Source organism: Rhipicephalus sanguineus, chromosome 2, assembly GCF_013339695.2.
Source record: "Rhipicephalus sanguineus isolate Rsan-2018 chromosome 2, BIME_Rsan_1.4, whole genome shotgun sequence".
Lineage (NCBI taxonomy): Eukaryota > Metazoa > Arthropoda > Arachnida > Ixodida > Ixodidae > Rhipicephalus > Rhipicephalus sanguineus.
In genome coordinates this window covers 35,182,181-35,203,100 of record NC_051177.1, presented here as the reverse complement: position 1 = coordinate 35,203,100, position 20,920 = coordinate 35,182,181, and the positions used below count along the sequence as shown (strand labels likewise).

Below are 20,920 nucleotides of genomic sequence, written 5' to 3'. Positions count from 1 at the left end.
CAGTAAGCTGGAATTAATACTGTTTGCAATAAAACAAGAATGGATGTTCTAGGCCCAATTGAACAAAAGTTATAGTACGTTGAACACTTAGCAAGTCGGCGATGTCGAGCTCAGTCAAACTGGGATCAAGCTGGGAATGTTCAACATACCATAACTTTTGTTCAAATGGGCCTAGAACATCCATTCTTGTCTTATTGCATACAGCATTGATTCCAGGTTATTGTGATAGGCTGACTTGCTTGATAACTCTCACGGTTTAGAAATAGTGCCTGCTCCTAACAATACAAATACTATTTAATAGTTTCAAAACTACATATTGTATTAGAACAATAATTATATGTTTGAAATCAGCACATAAAAATACATAGGCTGTGAAAGTTTCATAATGATACGCTAAAAAACAAGAAACATGTTTCAGTAGCAGGGTCTCCCCTTAAACTTCCGGTGGCCATGCACGCGCCCATCCGTGACAGCAGCAAAGCGCCATCCAGCAAACCTAGTAAAGATCAGTGTTCACAACCAAGTACAGCAGTGCACAAATGACGTTGGGAGAAGGATGCAGAACTAGAGAGGTCAAGTAACACAGAGAAGTCAGGTGACAGTCTATTAGAACATAATGTGTGCCAAGGAAACAAACATATCAATTGAGCATTGCAGAGGATTAGGTTGTACTATAATTATATAACTGTTTCATATACGATAGGTGACACTGCAAAGGTTAGGGACAGACTCCCCTCACTACTTGCATTGGCATGTTTCCTCAAGCTTATCACCACCGAAAACAAATCTTCCTGGCAAATGCAATAAGCTGCATCTTCATTGAAACGAACAAGCCATTGCACCAATTTTCAAGAGAGCGGGACAAATGCACAGCAGTGCAACAAAGTTGTGGAGGAAAATGGGGAATGTGTTCTCTCAGTGGCCGCCCACCAAACAAACAACATGACGTTAAAGGAAATAGTACCTAAACCTTTTGCAACAGGTCCTTTTTTTAGTGCTTATTTTAGTCATGGGGTGCACAAAGTAAAAATAAAACTCATCACAAAATGAAAGGTCCCCTGAACCACCCCTCGGGCTTCGTGAAAATACACATTCAACGAACAGCAGACACAGCTGTAACAGTTCGGCCAAATTTTTAGTCGAGTGTGCGATGTAGAGGTTACAAGAGAAGCGTGAAGTTACCAGTGCTCTCTTAGGTGGGCTGGGCACCACCTGTATGCTGCCAAACAGCAGATTGTTGCTATTGGCCAACAGCCACCGATGTACATCAGGAGCAGCGTTTGGATCGACGCGCTTCTGACCATGGGGTGTCGCAACATGCTGATGCTACGCTCTATAACGTGCTAAAACTATGCAGTAGCAACAGTAATAAACATAGGAATCGCAACGGGAGAGAGCGATTGCGTTTCAAGACGCACGCTGACGGAGGTTCTTTCCTCGGTGTCATCCCTTCCGGTGTAGTTACCAGTGCGCCTGTTAAGACTAGAGAAAGCGCTTAGTGTACCTCCAGCAACTTCCTCATTCTTGACGGATTAGAGGAATTTCTGTGGCAATTGATTCTAAGGGAATAACTCCAATACCGAAGTCCTTCGATAATTAAAAAATTGGTTCGGGACCCCTTTGAAAATGTGGTATCCCTCATATAGGGTCATAAAACTGTTTCCCGAAGCCAGTACAAGTCTTTTATACAGGCAAATTAGGCAATGAATGAAATCATGGTGGAAGACTGCCAGATAATTTATACTATGCAAAGTAGAGACATCACCAAAAAAAGTCAGTTTCGCCGCAACGGCGAAGCAATGAATGCGATAGCATCAAATTGGAATGTAACGCGAAGAAGGGAAAGCAGCTCAAAATTACCAGCACGGCGCTCGAGCACACAGGACGAGTGCGAACTACCATGCGTCACAGCTCGATACTTGAAGCGCACTGCTGAAACATAAAGCAGGATGCACGAAACGAACGCATAGGTACACACAGGACGAGCGCGAACTAAATGTCGCAGTTGATACTTATTTCTGTTTGAACAGCGCGCTCCTTTCGCAACGCGGCCGCTGCAGCGAGCGAAGTGAGCTTTGTACGCTCCGTGACTTCAGCGCGGACATCGAGGGGAAAACATAAGACATACAACCCCCCCGCCCGCCCCCCTTCTTTCCTTGAGATAAGCGCACGAAGGCGACCGCTCTTCGGAAGCATTCCGCTCTTCGGAAGCATTTTCTGAATTATTTTTCTTTGGGGCTTTTATATGTATATGTATGTATGTATGTATGTGTGTATATATATATATATATATATATATATATATATATATATATACACACACACATATATATATATACATACACATATACGGTGCATGACGGTAGCGGCGACGGAGACTGACAAAAACCAGCGGAGACTGTCCATATAATTGCTATCGCAATAAAATGCATGCTTGAAGGTGTAGCTGGATATGTGAGGCACGTCTTCTTTCACCATTCTAGACTTGGATTCGAATAATGGGGATAGGGGGATACATGGCTTGCATTGATGTCACCGTGGCCGCCATCTTTGTGAACAAACTGGTTGAGACGCAGGGTGAACTCTTGCTCCAACGCGCAGAGCAAGAAACGAAACGGTTACATCAGATTAGTTCCGGTGCCCCCTCCAATTCTTTGTGTTCCCTTGGCGCAGCTGGCGAACAGAAGAAAGCGGGGAGAGCACAAAATAACGCTGCTGAAATTAGTCTAATGAGATAAAAAAGTCACGGTGGCCGCCATGTTTGTGAACAAGCGCAGAGAACCTGTCTCTGACGTCATGTGCAAGCCATGTATAGCGAGCATACAGCCAAGGAGAGGCACTTGAAGCATCCAATCTTTGCTTCTTTATATAAAAATGTTTTACATGCCAAAACTAAGTTACGAGGTAAGCTACACCGGGCGCCTCCCGACTTATTCCGACCACCTGGAGTTGAAAATCAGTTCTGCGGAAGTTCTTTTAACATGCACCTAAATAGAAGTACCAATGCTTTTTTCCATTCTGCCCCAGTTAACCCTATGTAGGCCAGTTGTACACATGTGTACCACACTTTCTCACTGCTTTTTAAAGCACCTATAATAAAGAAATGGTGAAAATTGGCACCGGTCTTACTGGTGGTACCATATGCCGAGGTATAGAAGAAGGCTAATTTAAGTTTTTACTTTGCTACGACATGTGATACGGACAGCAAATTGGATTTTCCTAATGCCTTGATTACAGCTCGCTATCCACTGCAGGGGCCTAAATGAGCACCCTGAAAACATCGCTTCAACATGTCTGTGAAGTGTCCCATTTTACTCGTTTACTAAACAGAACCTAGCGATTCACTTACAACACAGACAGATTTCTGCTGCCCTTAATCAGTTTTGTGCAACGAACCATATTTTAGGCTTGATTTTGGCTGATGGTGTCAGCCCTGATAAGGCAACTACTGCACTGGTACAGTTGCACATAGGCAGTATTTCCATTTTTATTATAGTAGAGGTTTTACTTGCACAAGCGGCATCAATCGCAGTCCACGTTAGGAGCACCTAATTACTGTAGTCGCGTTGGCTGATGTATACCTGTCGCAGGTTGCCTTCGCGTGTGCTCGGCTTAAGTGCACAGTAGCTACCCGTGCAGCAAATACAAAGGAGTGATGCTATGCGCACGACGGAGTGCACTCCCGCTGAAAATGGCTGGGTGCACGACGACATTCTTTGTAGGGAACAATGCTGGCTCAAGTAAATCTGTTGGCTCAGCTGTTAACGCGTACGGAGTTCATTAAGGCGGTAATTGAACTGTTATGCTTTAAAACAAAGTCCGTGCCCGAGGTTGGGTTCGTGAAGATGTTAATTGAGCTGTTACACTGTGAAACATCGTAGCAAATTGGGCTACCTGGAACACACTCATGACGGCCAGCACAAACAAGACAAGAAAGTACACGACACAGGCGCTGTCTATCAGTTGAACCTGTATCGCATACTCTTGTCTTGTTTGTGCTGGCCGTCATGAGTGAACTGCGACTGGTGCAAAAGATCTAACGCCTTTGGAGTAGCGACATTGGCACTAAGAAAATCCAGAATAAACCCAATTCCACATTCCCTTACTAATGTTATTCGATACAGCATATTTAACACGCCGTATAATTGCATGTCTTTGGTTGGATTGAATTTGCAGTTTCAACGCACTTGTTTCGGGCTCACATCAAGCAGAAGATGACGTTCTCGAATACATAGTTTGAATAAAATCTGTTATGTCGATCACACATGCAGTGCACATATACAACCACTAAAATAACGCACACTGCTTCAAGCCGACAGCGTTGCAACTCTCTCTTCACAGATGGCGCCACATCATCGTGCAGACAATGCCGACGCGCAGACAATGTAGACGTTCAGACAATGTCAATGTAGCCGGTCTGCAAGGAGACACTGGCTGGCTGTTGCAAACGTGACATTTCGTTATGTCTGTGTCTATCACATTTTTTCTTTTCTTTCTTTTTTGGTTAAGGCACTTGACAGCTGCCTACCCATTACAAATGGCAGGACCACAATTAATCATCATCACCTAGCCATTTCCGGCGGGAGTGCACTCCACCGTGCGAATACATAACTTGCAAGTGACGTCACTTCCTGTCTTCCGTCCGCCATCACCGAACACATACGTCTCAGTGACAGCGCTGTGTTTACGTTCGTGCGCGGATCGTTCGGCGTAGTGCACATGTTTTGATCGTTTGCCTTGCGCGTATGACGAACGAGAGTCATTCAGGACATTATGCAGCCTGCAGTGGTGTCACACGTAATGGTTGAAACAGCTTCGCACGAGTCATCGATCTACAACGGCGCTCTTCTCCGCCTGTATTTTGCGGCACTCAAACTGCACAGATTTCGTCGCTGATTGCTGCACAAAACCATGACCCAATAACATATTTGGCGCCCAGTCGGGGTTCGTTTCACCGAAGAGCTAAAGAGGGCGTCCCGAAAACCAAGGCGCGATCACTGGGTTCAATTCGGTGCTTCACGTTTCGACAAAAATTGACCACACGCATAACTCGTGGTGATTCACTCGGTTAAAGGTGAGGAGATTTGGAAGCATAACTTGCCTGTTATGAAGTGACACCCGCACACACAAACGTTGTGCAACGTCTGAGGTCCCTCCTGTTTACGCGCGCATAAGCCCTGTGCTCCGCTTCTCGGACAGCTCTTTCGTGCGGTCGCACGGGTTTGTGATCGCGTTTGGCAAATAGTATGTCCCCGCACCTGGTCTTTTTTTTTTATATTATTATTGATTAACACTTCTCGTGCAGCAGCCAAATATCGCACAAATCGCCGTTGCGATGTGCAGCGTTGACGGGAAACGCGAGAGCCGCACAGCTTGAGACGGTGTCGTCTCCTGCCATGTGCTCGGTAATGGCGGCGCATGCCGCGAAATCGTATCCCAGAGTTCCGCGGTGTGACGTAGTTGCAAGTTATGTATAGCATCACTCAATACAAAGTTCCACCGTGCACTGAATGATTAAAACAATTAGAAGAGTAAACAGCTTCATTAATTTGTAAATAATGTTCCTGTTCTTTTCCCGTTTGGTACCAACAGCGGTACACACATGTACCTTTTCTCCTAAACTATTTTGCCGATGTTTTTTTGAGAATGGTATCAAACATTTTCTTAAGTCATCGTAAATGCTGTTCAGGAGATTTTAAGAAAAAAATTTTATTTTGAAAACAGTGCCTCACAAAGGGTTAAGATGGCTGAGCATTGATAATGCGGCCTTGTGCTTAGCATTTCAGCACTATAACCACCAACAGCGCATAATACAACAAGGCAAAGTGACAGTTGACGAGCTATATCTGGATAGTGCATAAAATCAACTGCACTCACTCTTGGGCCTTCGGCTGGGTGCCTCCTGGCGAGACTGCTTCTTCAAGGTGGCGGGCACAATCTCAGGTGGCAGATGCAGAAAGTCCCGCAGGTACTGGATGCCCTCGTTGGTGAGGTACCAGTAGTAGTGGCGCCACGCGAACTGTTCCTTCACATAGCCGCGCGACTTCAGGGACTGCAGGGCCTTAATGACTTGGAGGTTGGGGATGGCCTCCAGCTCGGGGTGCTTGGGTGCATGGAAGTCCTTTTTGGCTACAAGGACACCTTCCTACAAGGATAAAGAAAAGAGGCCATTTAAAACTATAACGAACGGGCATGATGACACACTGTGCGAGCATTATTAATGGCTGGGCCACAAACACCATGGAGTTGAAATTAACACGGTGGTACAATAATCAAACGTGCTGCTACTTGGTTGACTTGAACTTCACGGTGCTTATGGCGAGGCCGTGCGGTTGATTGTCACGCCAGTGAATCATACTTAAAAGATGGGCATGAGCTTGCTGAACGTGTACAATAAATTGTTGGGGTTTTATGTCTCAAAACCATGACGACCATGAGGGACGCTCCGTAAATTTCGACCACCTGGGGTTCTTCAACGTGTACCTAAACCTAAGCACACGGGCATCTAGCTCTATCGAAGTGCACCCGCCACGGTCGGAATTCGATCCCGCGACCTTAGGGTCAGCAGTCGAGCACGATTGTTGTTAACACGACCGAAAAGGGTCGTGCGGCTTATCTGCGTCACAAGGTTTTCAACCAATACAAAAACTCACGCACAATACCGCCTCCAAGGCTGGCAAATGCCTTGCGCAGGTCCTACCGAAGTATTTCATACATCGACCCCTGGCTTCGTGTTGCCCATTACAATGTAGTTTCACTAAAACACGAATAACACGCACTGATGGTTAATGGTCCCGAATGCATTTGGCCGAATCACTGCAGCGCACAGTACACAACACCACGAACATTTATAACTATGCTAGACTCCGCAGTCAGCGTGTAGTAGAAGTCTTCTCAGGGCGGACAAGCTATCTTGCTTAAGCCGCCAGACCAGCGCAAAGAAGCCGATACCTAGCAGATTTTAGGATATAGAACAGTATTTTTGCTTACCTTGAAGAGGTATTCATAGATGGCCACGCGATTCTTCTTGGGCATCAACATGTTGAACCTGCCAAGAGAAGAGCGATGACAATCCACACACAAGTAGCCAAGACCGTCTACGACGAGCCAAAACAGCGAAGTTTTTGGCGTACAAAGACACTAAATAAAAGAATATTTTCACTGTTAACCGTTTCCGCTACACTATAAAAGGGAATCAATCGATAGGCGTTTGTAGCACAGTAACGAACTCCGCAGGCCGGGCTACTCGGGCACTGTAGGGCTGAGCTCCAATAAATAGCCACGGAACAATTATCTCGTCAAAATAACGCAAACAAATAAGCACACAGACAATGCAGCATACTACTTACGATTCCTAAACGGGAATGATGCTAGTTAAAACATTGATTCGATAGATTTTTAGCTCACCTTCGAACGGCTACAATGCTCCCGACATGAAAGCTAAGCGGAAAAGGAAATAGAAGCGTGCGTTTCCGGTTGCTCCTGCGCTGTGATCGAGGCTATGCTAACCACGTGGTCGATGTGATCACGTGATTAATATGTAGACGCAGCATAGGACGCAGACGCCGCCGTCGTTGATTATGTTATGAGGTGTATATACTGCGCTAATGGAAATGAAGTAATTTTGCTGCGGTTAAATGGCCTCTCAATGATGGACCGAACGATTCCACGCGCAATGCCGCACAGCTAGAAGCTGCTGGACAGCCTAGCCGATCGCGTCCAGTTTCGAACACACACATGTTCGCCGGTGCTAAAGCGTCTGCGTTCGTGTCATGGGCTCCTTAGTACACGTAATATTATTATTGTCATGTATGATAATTCCTCATGTCTCGTCCGAAAAATTCAGCGACCACAAACTGGGAATTTACAGGTAGATGCAACAAATTACTTTGTCGTCTTCACTTGTGTCCGCATCGCAGTTTACGTTGCGTAGCGCTTGTTTACGTTGAACTAGACTAGTTGAAGGAAATGTACCGCACTTTGGCTCTTTAGGGCGTGCTATTGGGGCATTGAATATCATTGGCTGTCACGGAGCTTACTTCATTGTTTACTTTAGATGTTTTGCATTCGTGAACTGACCAAATGTAGACGATTTTCGAAAATCGTTTACGTTCGCGGCTATACTACTTATGGGGGTTCTTTAATATATCTCAACTCAGATTCACTGCAAACTTTGTGCCGCTGTATGACGGCTCATAGAGCGAGCTGCTGGGTATAACGCGTGGAGTAGTTTCTCACAAACTGTTATTTTAACACGCGCAAAAGGAAAAAAATTGAACAGGTGAACAGCTAGCATAATACGGAAGTAGAAAAGTATACTCTTGGAAACTGCATCATTAATTGTTACAAGAGCATCCTGCAAAAATTGGTGGTGCCAACAGTGTGTTTTGCAGCTAGCCTTTGCATTGTGACCTTGGCTTGATGCATACCTAGTGCTACAAGAAGCTTTACATCTACCACATAGACTTATCACAGTAGCATCATTCTGCTTATCTGTTGCTCTGACGGCTTTGTACTCAACGTTAAATAAAATTAAATTTTTTAATGTGTGCAAGGGAAATCGCAAGTTATCTTATTGCTAATCTCAAGACGTATTCACGATGTACAGGCATATAATCATAGTGCAAAGAGAGTGGTTAATCATTTCAGAGTCCTTTATATATTCTACAGCTATGTTTTGGTGCTAACAGGTAAAAAGTTTAGATTCATGTGATGCTTCATGTCAACTCTACCAATCTAATTGCATCACACATACTCGGTTTCGCTGCCAAATATAAACACGTTTGTTGTGATTCTGTTGCAGGAGTCGTGTGCTGGAGATGTTCCAGCACGCATACGATGGCTACATGAAGTACGCCTACCCTTATGACGAACTCCGGCCACTTTCCTGTGATGGCGTTGACACCTGGGGCAGTTTCTCACTCACGCTCATCGATGCACTCGACACATTAGCTATTATGGGCAACTACACGGAGTTCCGAAAGGTAGCGGCAATGATTGCGGAAAACATCAATTTCAACATCAACATCAATGTTTCGGTCTTTGAGACCAACATTCGAGGTGAGTGTAGCACATGTGCAGGTTGTCGCTTCCGTAAGCTCACACCTTTGTCAGAAATGTAATGGGCTTTATGCAAATGTGATGGAGTCTGCACAAACTTCAAGTTGGCATAAGAAGCGATAGCAATGTGAAGAGAGGGACAAAGGATAAGTTAACAGCTGAAGTTGATAAAGGTGCAATACCTGAAATATGAAACACTGCCATCTGCACATGTGTCGTTAAGTGACATCATGAAATAAAACACGGAATGAAGATTGCTTGGTGCGAGATCCTGATGCTAGAATGGTTACAGTGCTGTATTCCTAGCACAGTTCATTCCAAATGTTGTATAAGGTTGAGCTTTCGACTGGATGCTACAGGAAGAGAAATCCATCCACCAGTGCTCATTTGGGAATTGTTGAAGTGTGAAAAATGCCCATTTACATGCTTGCATGCCGCACCTGCCTTCTTTATTGAGCTGAAGAAGTGACTTTCCAAGAGCTTTGAGGATTTCACAACTGCTAGCTGTTACAAGTTTCCATATCGATAATTGGGTAATCTCTTGAAATCACTGCGTAAGCTTAGATAAGTTGGTCGCTGTGCTTGCGAGACATTTCTAAGGTTTGGGAACAGGGCACAACGAACTGGTCCAATGAACTTTGTGCTCTGTTCTGCATCATGTTTAGTGCTTGTAGTGTACTGCTTTGTCAGTTGATTATTAATATTAAGTATTAAAATAATTAATGAGATACTGTGGAAAAGAAGTAGAAAAAGTACCGAACAAGGAGAATGCCTAGCTGCACATGGTTACATTTAATTACAGCCTTATGATACTTTCATTTTCTTTGGAGCAGTTGTTGGTGGTCTGCTTTCTGCACATCTCCTGTCCCGAAAAGCTGAAATGCCTCTCGAGCCAGGCTGGCCCTGCTCGGGACCCCTCTTGCGCCTTGCCGAGGATGTGGCCACACGACTGCTTCCAGGTATTGAATTTACGGCACTGTCATTGTTTAGTTCACTTCATTTCATCTCTATAAAACAATGTCTAACTATCCCACAAAATGTTATACCAACAAGCCCAATGTACAGCACTGACTACGTAAGGGCACAGGGTAAGCCCTGTATGTCCCATGCGTTTTTGGCCATTTTGAGGTACCGTTTTCTCAGTGACTAAAAGGGATATCCACATAATACATATATCATATTTTTCCAAATTTTCCGTTCTTTTGACTGAAGCAGATTTATTTAAATCTGACTAATATTAGAATTGTGGTGAATTTCTTACCACTAGGACCTAAATTCTGAGTTAATTTGCATCTTTTAAATTTTGTAACACAAAAACTGTAAAGTGCATAACTTCAATTCTAGTACAGTATTTATATGCATTTATGCGGAATACGAGAAAAAATAACCAACTGGATATCTTGGAATAAATAGGAAATAATGATTTCTAGGTAAGTAATTAAAAACATGGTTTTGCAATAATCGAGTTTAAAGTTAGAAAACAGCTGAAAAGTGAGCATACTTTGCCACAAACACCGCTCAACTATTTTATTTAGTAGCTGTGAGCTTGGTAATCATTGCCAAAATAAATTTTTCACTTTCAATTTTTGCCTTGGGTCTTTTGTGAGCTGTCTTGCAGCTCTAACTGCAATGTATTGTTGATTGTGGTCAACTTTCTCCAGTAAAATGACTACATTTTGGCCAGGCTTCAATCCTAATCTTTTTCAGGATTTTGGCTCGTGCGATACTGCGATCATTAAACAAAACAACAACATCTAATGTCGCAATCTTTCAGACTCTGAAGCCTAAACAATTACAGCAAAGACTCTGTGATGCAATTCGCTTTAGCTTAACACTTACACCGCTCAGTTTGCACATGCAATTTGGTCTAATTGCATCACAAACAATATTCATGTCCATTAGAGCATACCCGTTGTAACCCTGCACACGATTCACCTCAAAGGACGCAACGATGAAGAGCTGGCTGGTTCAGCGTTCAGCACCTCAGTACGTTGCCAACATTTATTCGCATTTACAAGAAAACTGTATCAATTGCCACAATCTTTATACTTCCTGAAGACCTTCTTTACCCTGAGCATCTCAAGCTGTATCATATCGATAGGCACGACAGACACAAGGTGTAATGGAGCTAGGAGTTAAAAGTGTTCGAACAGACGCGCTCTGAAGAACAAGTTCCAATGAAAAGGCGCACAGTGTCTTTGGACTGCCTTCGAAGTTACCCAACAATTTCTTATGCACAGCTGACTCTAGACAAGCATTTTGGCTTTTGTACATGAAGTCTTTTTTCTTAGAATAATGGACCATAAGCACTGGAGCGCATACGAGGGGCTTGTCCTGGGATGCGTGTTCACTCACCACTTGCTTCGGGAAAAACTGGTTTTCAGCCACAAAAAAATACTTTTTAAGAAAAGCACGAATGTGGAAATATGCACAAAGGGACACACTTCCCAAATTGCAAAGAAAAAAAGAGGTGATTTTTTTTTTTCAAATTTTGCCTTACCCTGTGCCCTTAATGGGCTTTGCATCAACACCTTTGCATCACAAAGTAGCTGACTAGCCGCTAGCAGAATGATAATTGTGAAAAAACAATATATTGTTTGTAGCTTATGGTCTTGTAGCTGAAACATATGAGTGTGAAGTAAAATTTGTAACTGGCATAGCTAACGTAGGTGATCTTGTCTGTCCTCTTAAGCATCAAAAATGCTTCATCTTGAGACATTGCGTGAGCTGATATCTCGACAGCAGGTCTGAGCTTGACATCGCAGCACATAGCAGCACACGCTTCGGGAAGTGTCAAGCTGCTAATGATTGCTGAAGTTTCCTGCATTCGTTATTTCTTGGGGTACAACTGAGCTTGTACTTTTCATGATGGCTCAATGACTGCGGTGTTTCTCCTCTAAATATGAGGTGATAGGCTTGATTCCTGGGCACAGGTTATTCATTTTCAAGCATGCTGGCATACTAATAAAACTTTTTCTACATTTTGACAGGCTTCTGATGGTCAGAAGTTCCTGTAATAAAAGAACTACAAGCCTCATGTGAAGGCTGAGTCAATGTTGCTTCTGTGTGCAGCTTTTGACACCAAGACGGGCATGCCATATGGTACAGTCAACCTAATGAACGGAGTACCACTAGGAGAGACCAGTATCACGTGCACTGCTGGCGTGGGCACCTTTTTGATCGAGTTTGCCACCCTCAGCCGGCTAACGGGGAATCCAGTCTTCGAGCAGGTGGCTCTACGAGCATTGCGAGCACTTTGGAAGGCCCGGACATCCATAGGATTGGTAATGTGCAAACGTCAGTCTTTCTTGAATTGTGCGTTCTGTCCTATACACCGTTTCATAAATCAGGTGTAACGCTATGGAAGTTAGCGAGACTTCTTGCAGTAGATGCGTTCGCACCTAGAAATAGTTACATAATTTTACCACCTGTAATGGGATTATTTTTGTTTTTGGACTGAAGATGCTTTGTGTCTTTGAAATAAACAAACCCTGTTGTTTATATGGTTGCCACAAAGCTGTTCTGGATGGCTTAGCATCTTTTTGTTTTTGTATCATGGTCTCCACGATTAGTTCTGGTAGCACGCAGCCAGAGCCAATTGCGGAGGCCACGTTTACGACGAAATCCAAATGTGAGATGCGCGGACGTACACATTTTGCTGGCCGACATAGCTTTCACAGCATTGCACCCAATGTATGAAACAGAGGATAGGTCCGCATCCTTATTCGATGACTCTTGATTGATCACATTCTACATTCACTTTTGAGGTGCCTTGACCCAACATCGATCAGCTCATTGCTTCTGTACAGCACTGGAGCAGCCATTGGTGTCCTTACATCTCTGCCTTCTACCATGTCAGTATACATTAGACAACTACATGTTACGCAACTAGTATCGTGCATACTGGTGCCTCTTCACCACTCTGACTTCTGCTGTATTAGCCAGTTACCTAGTATGAATGGAAAGTGTAAGCCCTAAAAAGGGTCAGAATGGACACTTTGAGTTTGAAGTAAAGTTGCCTGCTGGCTTGTACCTGTTACAATAAAAAAAACTAACTGATCTGTGTAGTGCTGAAGTGTAATCAGTTATATATCTCACAGATAATCTTTACATACTTAATTGCGATATATTACTATGTGTTGCATGAGTATAGTATTCGAACCTTTGTCTTGTATGCATAGGTCGGCAAAAAATGTGGAGCTCACTCAGACTCACTCATGAAATATATTTTGCCCTTAGAGCTCACTCGGACTCAGACTCACCAAAATTTTTCTCAACAAGGACTCACTCGGACTCAGACTCACTGAAATATTTCTCAGCCGGACTCACTCGGACTCAAGCTTACCAAAATATTACTGCCAGTTGGCCATGTTTGTAAAGGTTCATGATGAAACAAGCGCAATTTCAGAAATAAAAACTTCAGTTGCTAGTAAGCGCTCCATCCTGTGCCCTATCTAAGTCTTCGTGCATATTGTGCTTGTTGCATCATGACACCTCTGACTAATAAATATTGAGCTGGCGTATGAACGCTAGTGCTTTGAAGTATATGTGAGTCAGCGGGAGTATAAACGTGAGCCCACATAGGGCTGATAGTAATGCTGAAGCTGTGTAGATAGGACCATAGGTCGGCAAAAAAGTGTGGAGCTCACTCAGACTCACTCAAGAAATATATTTTGCACTTAGAGCTCACTCGGACTCAGACTCACTAAAATTTTTATTAGCCGGGTTCACTCGGACTCAGACTCAGCAAAATATTACTCACTCGGACTCACTCAGACTCACTGCTCGATCTGAGTCTGAGTGAGTCGACTCATGAGTGAGTTTGCCAACCTATGCTTGTATGTACTACAAGATGCATTGGTTTTGTAAGTATGTAGTTACATTCAATCAGTGGTAATGACGAAAGGTGTGTAATACATGCTGCTGTATTGCAGGTGGGCAACCACATTGACGTTCAGCTTGGCATCTGGACAGCCACAGATTCTGGCATAGGAGCCGGCGTTGATTCTTATTACGAGTACCTGGTGAAAGGCGCCATCATGCTACAGAGGCCCGAACTTATGCGCATGTTTAAAGGTTCGAGCGATTCTTCTCTGCCTTTGAAGTATACTATTTTGTGCGTACTCCTTCAGTTGAATTTGAAAAAGAGCAGCTTGTGTTTTGGTATCAACTGAGAAAAGAAAGGATCGTAGCATGAAAATTCGACTCATCCTCTTTTAGGTGTGGCATTCTGCGACATTTGTTTTTTTGTTTAAACAAGGAAGGATTGGAATGTCTCCTATGATGTTTTATAGTAAATATCATTGTGTCTATTAGGGTTATGCGTCATCAGCATCAGACATAACCTTAATTTTCTTGCATAACATAACAGTTCTGGCGTATTTACTTTTGAATTTTCTTCTATGAGCTTTTGTTTCATTTTACTGTAAGCCGTTTTTCACACCTTTTCTGTGTTTTTGTCTTGTTTGAGGTCTTCAGAATGGGCCTTGTGATAGACTTGGTTTAAACTAGCAGTGGACATGCTAGCTAAACTGTTTCCCTTGCGTAGAAAAAGATTGCGTTCTCCTCTTAATGTCTTGTTATTTCATTGTACACTTGCAGAGTATGAGAAAACAATAAGCAAGTATATGAAGCGTGATGATTGGTACTTCTGGGTGGAAAATTCATCCGGCAAAGTTACCATGCCAGTATTCCAGAGCCTAGAAGCATTTTGGCCAGGTTTGCTGGTTAGTAACAAGTCCATTATTTTGTTACCAGTTATTCAACTCCATTCCTGCTTTGGTCTAGTTTCAATTTCTGTGTGGTGTTTGCTGCTTCTACTGCACGTGTAAACACCTCAGTTTGCATGTGCAAAAGACTGAAACACGAAGCCCTGCTGCACCTACTTATTTCTGGCTTCGTTCTTCACCCCCTACCACATCTATCACAGACTCTAATAGGTGATTTGGACAATGCACGCAAGTCGTTATATAACTACCACCAGGTATGGAGGGAGTATGGTTTCACTCCGGAATTTTACGAGGTGGTGCACGGAAGAGCTCACCCAAAGCGAGATGGCTACCCGCTTAGGCCAGGTGAGTCAATGCTTGGTGCCCTGCCCTGATTGTGGGTTGAGATAGAGGACAGGCATATATTTCTGTAGGCTCTTCAGTTGGGATTACTTTTTATGTGGTCAGATTTGAAACTGGCCTACTTGGATATATTACTTGATGGTGTTGTGGCAAGGTGGCACTCACCGCCTTATAATTAACTGTAATTTAAGATGTGTTTCATGCTTTAATTTATGGCAAGATTTATCACAACATATTGGAATTGCATGACTCTCTGTGCAATGCATTTATGGTATCACTATATGCTCTATTTAAAGGATCTTTGGGAAGGTGTCACATAAGGTTGCCGTTTCCAAATAATATAAATTGTACATTGGAGTAACTGCAAAAGCCAGATTAAAAAGGTTACAGAAATGACAGGGTTAGGCACCATACCTCAGCTCCTTATTCCACGAGTTCCTGTGACTCCACCATAGAAGTAGCAGTACTGAATGGTAGAAAGTGGATGACAGTTATTGCTCTTACATTCAAGGAACAGAACTTTCTGTTACTATGAGACCATATGGTTCACAAAAAAAACATAACATTTTTTTTCACGCATTAACCGCACTATTTTACAATATGCATAGCCGTATTCTTTCGCAATGTGTGCATCCACACAGACAGTGTGCATCCACACAGACAGTATCTGACAACAACGAGAAAGAAGCAATTGAATTTCCTCTTAATTCGTCATTTTCTGTGGTCATTTACTGGCAATTGTACATGTTCCACACAGCCTGATCTCAATGCTCAGCCATCCTAGACAACCGTAGCTGTGGCATTTCTAATGTGACAGAATCTTGGAACAGCTGTGGGCATTGATGTCAGGATATTTCCGTCATTCTGTTTCTACATAAAACCTAGTTTTAGCAATGTTACCGGTCTCGGTAATGTTGGTCTGCTGAGCTTTGGGTTGTGGAAATCATCGCCACACTTGGATGAGGATGAAAGGAAAAAAATTATTGTGTGCGCTACAGTGGGTGCGTGTAAGAGAACTCCAGCTGGTTGAAATTAATTAGGAGTCCCACTGGGCTATGCAGATCAGTTTCAGCACGAAAATTTCCACAATGAACAACTTTGTTCTATGTTCTAGCAAGTGTCCACTTCAAGGATATGTTGCAAAATGTCATTTTACGTTATACTTGGCTCTTTTAAGACAAATTGTTCACTGAAACAAATTATTATGAGAGAGAAAAAAAGGTGACAGGTTTGTGTCTACACACGCATACTGAAGTTTTGACGGATTAGTTCAGATGTGTTGTTGGCCCTATACCAGCTTGCACCAGTTTGTTAATAAACTCACTTGAGACGAAGCATGATCCTATAGAACAGTTTCACCCTGCATGTAGGAGTACAAAATGTGTATGCAAGCGATACCGCAGATGCTGGAAGGCTGCACACTAGCACACTTAGCAGGTGTTTCGGTTCCCTTAAGCTTCCTAAGCTCTTGCTTCGGCTGTGGTGTCCTGAAACTTGTCTTACGTCATCCAAACAATCTGTGTTCCTTACAGAACTTGTCGAGAGCCTAGTGTACCTGTATCAAGCCACGAAGGATCCACATTTCCTGGAGATTGGCGTCGACATCCTTGAATCAATCAGGCACAGCGCCAAGACCGAATGTGGTTATGCAACAGTGAGTTTCTTTCGCTGCTTCTTTTTTGTGCATTGGAACCATGGTGGCCCTTATATGAGTGAACCTGTTCATATTTAGCTGTGTCAGTTAAGTAGTCGTTTGGCTGCTTAATTTTCATATTGTAAAGCGCAGAACTGAAATGACGGGACAGGGAGTAACACACACACAAGCACTAACTTTCAACAATGATTTATTGGAAGCCTGACCAAACATATATACGTGAAAACTTGTGATCAAACTTATGAAAGTTAGCGCTTGTGTTTGTGTGTGTGTTACTCCCTGTCCCGTCCTTGTCATTTCAGTTCCGCGCTTTACAATATGAATATGTCGCACCAACAAGGCCAAATATCTACCCTTGCTTAATTTTGTCAGCGAGAAAAGGTTTTCTTTTTTGGGATGTGCAGAACAAGTTTAGTACGTATGTGTTGATTGTGGGGTATCGTCATTATGATTGTCAGCCTATTTGATGTAGACTGCAGGGCCGAGGCCTCTCCGAATGACCTCTGATTTGCCCTGTACTGCGCGATCTGATATACTTAGGGTATAGTATTGGTTGCATATTAAAGAGACCCAACATCTTCCTTCATGCAAGCACCAAGGGAAGTAAACATTCCAGCTAACTGGGAACATAGCCTTCATAAGCTGGAATTTGACATAAACGTCGAACAGGATTGGTGCTGCCATTGTGTAAAAACAGTGCCAGCTTTCTGCAGTGTAAATTGACGTACAGATATTTATAATTGGCAAGTATAGTCAGCCACTGGAAACTTATTGCGACTGTTATGATAGCATATGCTAGAATAATATTGTATTTCAGTCAGACAGAAGGTGCTGTTTTGTCAATGTTTAAAGACTGCTGTAACTTCACATGACTCTTTCATGTGAAGTTATATGCTGCAGCACTTCCTTTCCTGCTAATCTGGCTCATAGCAGGGGACATTGCCCAAGAAAGCATGACCTCCGAGATTGCCTTGTGCAATGCAGGATTCTTAAGTTAGGAAAAAGCATTGATTTAGCACTTCATGATGTCTGATTCTGCATTTCACTTGAAGAGCAGGTTTTGCTTAGGAGCATTTTCACTGGTCTGTCAAACATCGTTTTTCTCACATATGCCTCCCGAATGCGTGATCAAACAGTAACTTAGCCTTCACACTCTTTTATCTTGTGCGATAATGCAAAATGTGTATATATATATATACATATATATATATATATATATATATATATATATATATATATATATATATATATATATATATATATATATATAGTTGAAGAAATGAAGGAGCACACTTACGAAAATTGCATATTTTTACTCATTTATACGTTTCGGCCGTGGCACGGCCTTCGTCGGAACCACGGCCGAAACGTAAATGAGTAAAAATATGCAATTTTCGTAAGTGTGCTCCTTCATTTCTTCAACTACATGTGCACTGGACCTTCAGAACTTTCTTTTGAATTATATATATATATATATATATATATATATATATATGGTAGGAAGATATATATATATATATGGTAGGAAGATATGCTGATATATGAGGCAACATCGCACCAGCTAGAGCTGTCATCTTTTGAGTGCGTGCTAGATAGGAACAAGACTGTGGGAGACCTAAGCAATTCTTATGATGTGCAAGTGAGAGAGCATTAATTGTCGCTCGGTGTTATACGTGAAATGCTGCGCATCGACAATGCTAACGGCAGGGCAAGTGGCTGCAGTGTGAGCACGGTGAGCAGTAGTAGGTGCAGTGCCATCTAGTGAACTGGCTGCTAGGGAGAGACCAACCATGTGCACAGCCATTCATCACTGTCGCCTGTTGCAACGGTGACGCAGTGGTTCACACACTCGTCTACAGAGATGTAGCAGTGCTGGTAAGGCAGAACTTCGAATCCTCACCGTGGCCACTTTCTTTTTCTTCTTTTTATTCTTTTTTGTGAGGTTGATGGAATTTGTGTGCTCTTTTTTCTGCCGCAGCTTTTCTGCCCCGAATCTTTGATAACGGCCGGGTCGCACAATAACCCAACTAGTGCTCTCTCAATGAAATCATTGCATTTGCAGCAATGTTGCTGCCACTCACAGTTTTTACAGTACGTATATGGTAATAATGTGCTCTCTGAGAAACTTTTGTGAGATTAAAAATGTAGTAATATATCTGTTTTTTCTTCTTTTCTTTAGATAAAGAAGGTTGGAGACCACACGCTTGAAGACCGAATGGAGTCCTTCTTTTTGGCTGAAACGACCAAGTATCTCTACCTCCTCTTCACTCCCGATCACTTCATCCACAACAATGGCAGTTCTGCTGACATAATACAGACATCATCTGGAGAGTGTGTCATAGACACGGGAGCCTACGTGTTCAACACCGAGGCTCATCCCGTCGATGTGGCAGCGGTGCATTGTTGCAGTGTGGACAAAGCTTTGGAGGACCAAGCTCTTCGAGACTTTGCAAAGGAGTTTGACGTAAGCAAATTGCTCGTAGACGAGCACAGAGACGATTTCATCAAGCCTTTGCGGGTCAGCGAAAATATGGCTGATGCGGACGACATTGGTGATAGCAACAAGCCCCATTGGGCCAAATCATCTCCAGACAGAAAACTGCCTTCACCGCCCTTGGCCCCTGCAAGTATTCCCACTCAGGATCCTGCCTCATTTTTCACCGATCTGCTCTCTTCTGAGAAGGCCGCAGAAGAAAATGTGGAGTCGGACAATGTGAAAGTTGTGGATAAAGAAGTTGCGCAGGAGGACAAATCCGACGATGTTGATGCCCGCATTTTCGACTTCCTGAGTTCAGACGGAGAAGGTGAGGACGACGAAGCAAACTCGGTGACAGGTGAAACTGAGGGCAGCTATCGACCCAATTTGTCAAGTGCTGGCAGTCGTGACAAGGCTCTAGAGAATGAGGGTGACATACTAGATGCGACCAAGCTAGAATTCTCGTCACAGAACGATCATATTCCTAGCGACCTTAATGGTGAAGCGGGCGATTTGACGCGGGATGTAGCTGCAGGGTATCCACATTCCACAAAATCTGATGCAGCCGAAATGGGTGATACCGATGAACTGCAACCAAACTTGTCACTAGGAGCTGTGTCGACGGAGACTAGTGTTGATCCCTCTGAGGAAGAAAGCTCCAATGACTTTGACCGAGACGAAGAAGAGTTTGATGATGAAATTGAGGAGTACATTAGGAGCCACGCTTCTGCAGACGATGACAACAGTGAACCTGTTGATGAAACTCAGCCTGCTCAGCAACCCGCTGAGCTCAATCCTTCGGAACGTGTCTCCACGTCGCTAGATGCCGACAATGGCTCTCAAGGAGCAGTTCAGACGATTCACACTTCCACTGTGATAAGTGATAGTGGGGTTGCGAATTCTGCTAAAGCTGTTGATGCCAAAGACGATGCCGAAGTGTCAGAGTTTAGCAAACAGGGCAAGGAGAATCATGTTCAAGACAGCCTGGTTGAGGCAATTGGCAGCAATAGCAGTGACGGCCCCGACACACATACAAGCAGTACGGTAAATGCAACAGCGGGCTGGAAAGCGGAAGTGAAAGAAGTTAGGCTTGCTCCTGGAGAAGAGGAGGAAGTGATAATCGTTGATGCAAATAAGAGTGAAGCTAGAACTTCTAGTGATGTGGCTGCACACTCCATAGGCCTCTTGCAGCAAGCTCTTCAAGAAGCATTCGGCAAAATGTCGTCACTGAAGACAGAAGATTCCGAGCACTGCGTTAAAAAGCCAGCGAAGGAGTTAAATGGGTGGCTAATGCTCACGTGCCCATCGCAGCCTTTCACGTCGAGGCTTGCATTCCGAGGGGAGATGTTTAATGTTGGTTAGGTCAGTCAAGGTTAGTTTTAGGAGCCGAATGTTTACCAGAGCTGGCAAGCTGCACTGGAGAACATGACACGCATCCCATTGACGTAGTGATTGATATTGTGTTCCTCTCTCAGGAACAAATTACAAAAGAAATTGCATATGTTGCAATTTTCATTAGTCATGCCCAATTTAAATTGTTTATTTTTACTATATACACCACTACATTAAAATGACATACGTAGAGGTGTGTTGGCTACAGGCAAAGCACCAGTATCAATAAAAAGAAGTTATTTTATGGCACTTGTAGTCCGAAGTCAG

The 20,920-nt window shown here is 43.4% G+C and overlaps 2 protein-coding genes across 3 annotated transcripts; one reads left to right on the top strand and one right to left on the bottom strand.

Moving 5' to 3' along the window:
* Positions 1-5,877: 5,877 nt before the first annotated feature.
* Positions 5,878-7,528, bottom strand: LOC119382729 (40S ribosomal protein S10; the record flags this gene model as incomplete). The annotated part of the gene is given in 3 exon segments (XM_037650564.2): positions 5,878-6,145; positions 6,991-7,048; positions 7,408-7,528. Coding segments are annotated over 2 exon segments (319 nt in total), but the record flags the coding sequence as incomplete, so codon positions are not given.
* Positions 7,529-7,565: 37 nt separating this feature from the next.
* Positions 7,566-20,902, top strand: LOC119382720 (ER degradation-enhancing alpha-mannosidase-like protein 2). 2 transcript variants are annotated; one of them, XM_049412306.1, is made up of 9 exons: positions 7,566-7,590; positions 8,804-9,060; positions 9,894-10,019; positions 12,133-12,344; positions 13,995-14,136; positions 14,662-14,786; positions 14,990-15,134; positions 16,664-16,785; positions 18,965-20,902. In XM_049412306.1, exons 1-9 carry the CDS (start codon positions 7,586-7,588, stop codon positions 20,621-20,623), a joined length of 2,793 nt encoding a protein of 930 aa, XP_049268263.1. In that variant the 5' UTR covers positions 7,566-7,585; the 3' UTR covers positions 20,624-20,902. The 2 variants fall into 2 exon arrangements, with proteins under 2 accessions (XP_049268263.1, XP_037506482.1); XM_037650554.2 differs by lacking the exon at positions 7,566-7,590 and adding an exon at positions 7,599-7,870.
* Positions 20,903-20,920: the final 18 nt, after the last annotated feature.

Coding starts and splice junctions, on each gene's coding strand:
- LOC119382720 (XM_037650554.2), top strand. CDS start 7,773: ATGGGCTCCTTAGTACACGTAATATTATTATTGTCATGTATGATAATT. Junction 12,345..13,994: donor CCCGGACATCCATAGGATTG/GTAATGTGCAAA, acceptor GCTGTATTGCAG/GTGGGCAACCACATTGACGT. Junction 14,787..14,989: donor CATTTTGGCCAGGTTTGCTG/GTTAGTAACAAG, acceptor CATCTATCACAG/ACTCTAATAGGTGATTTGGA.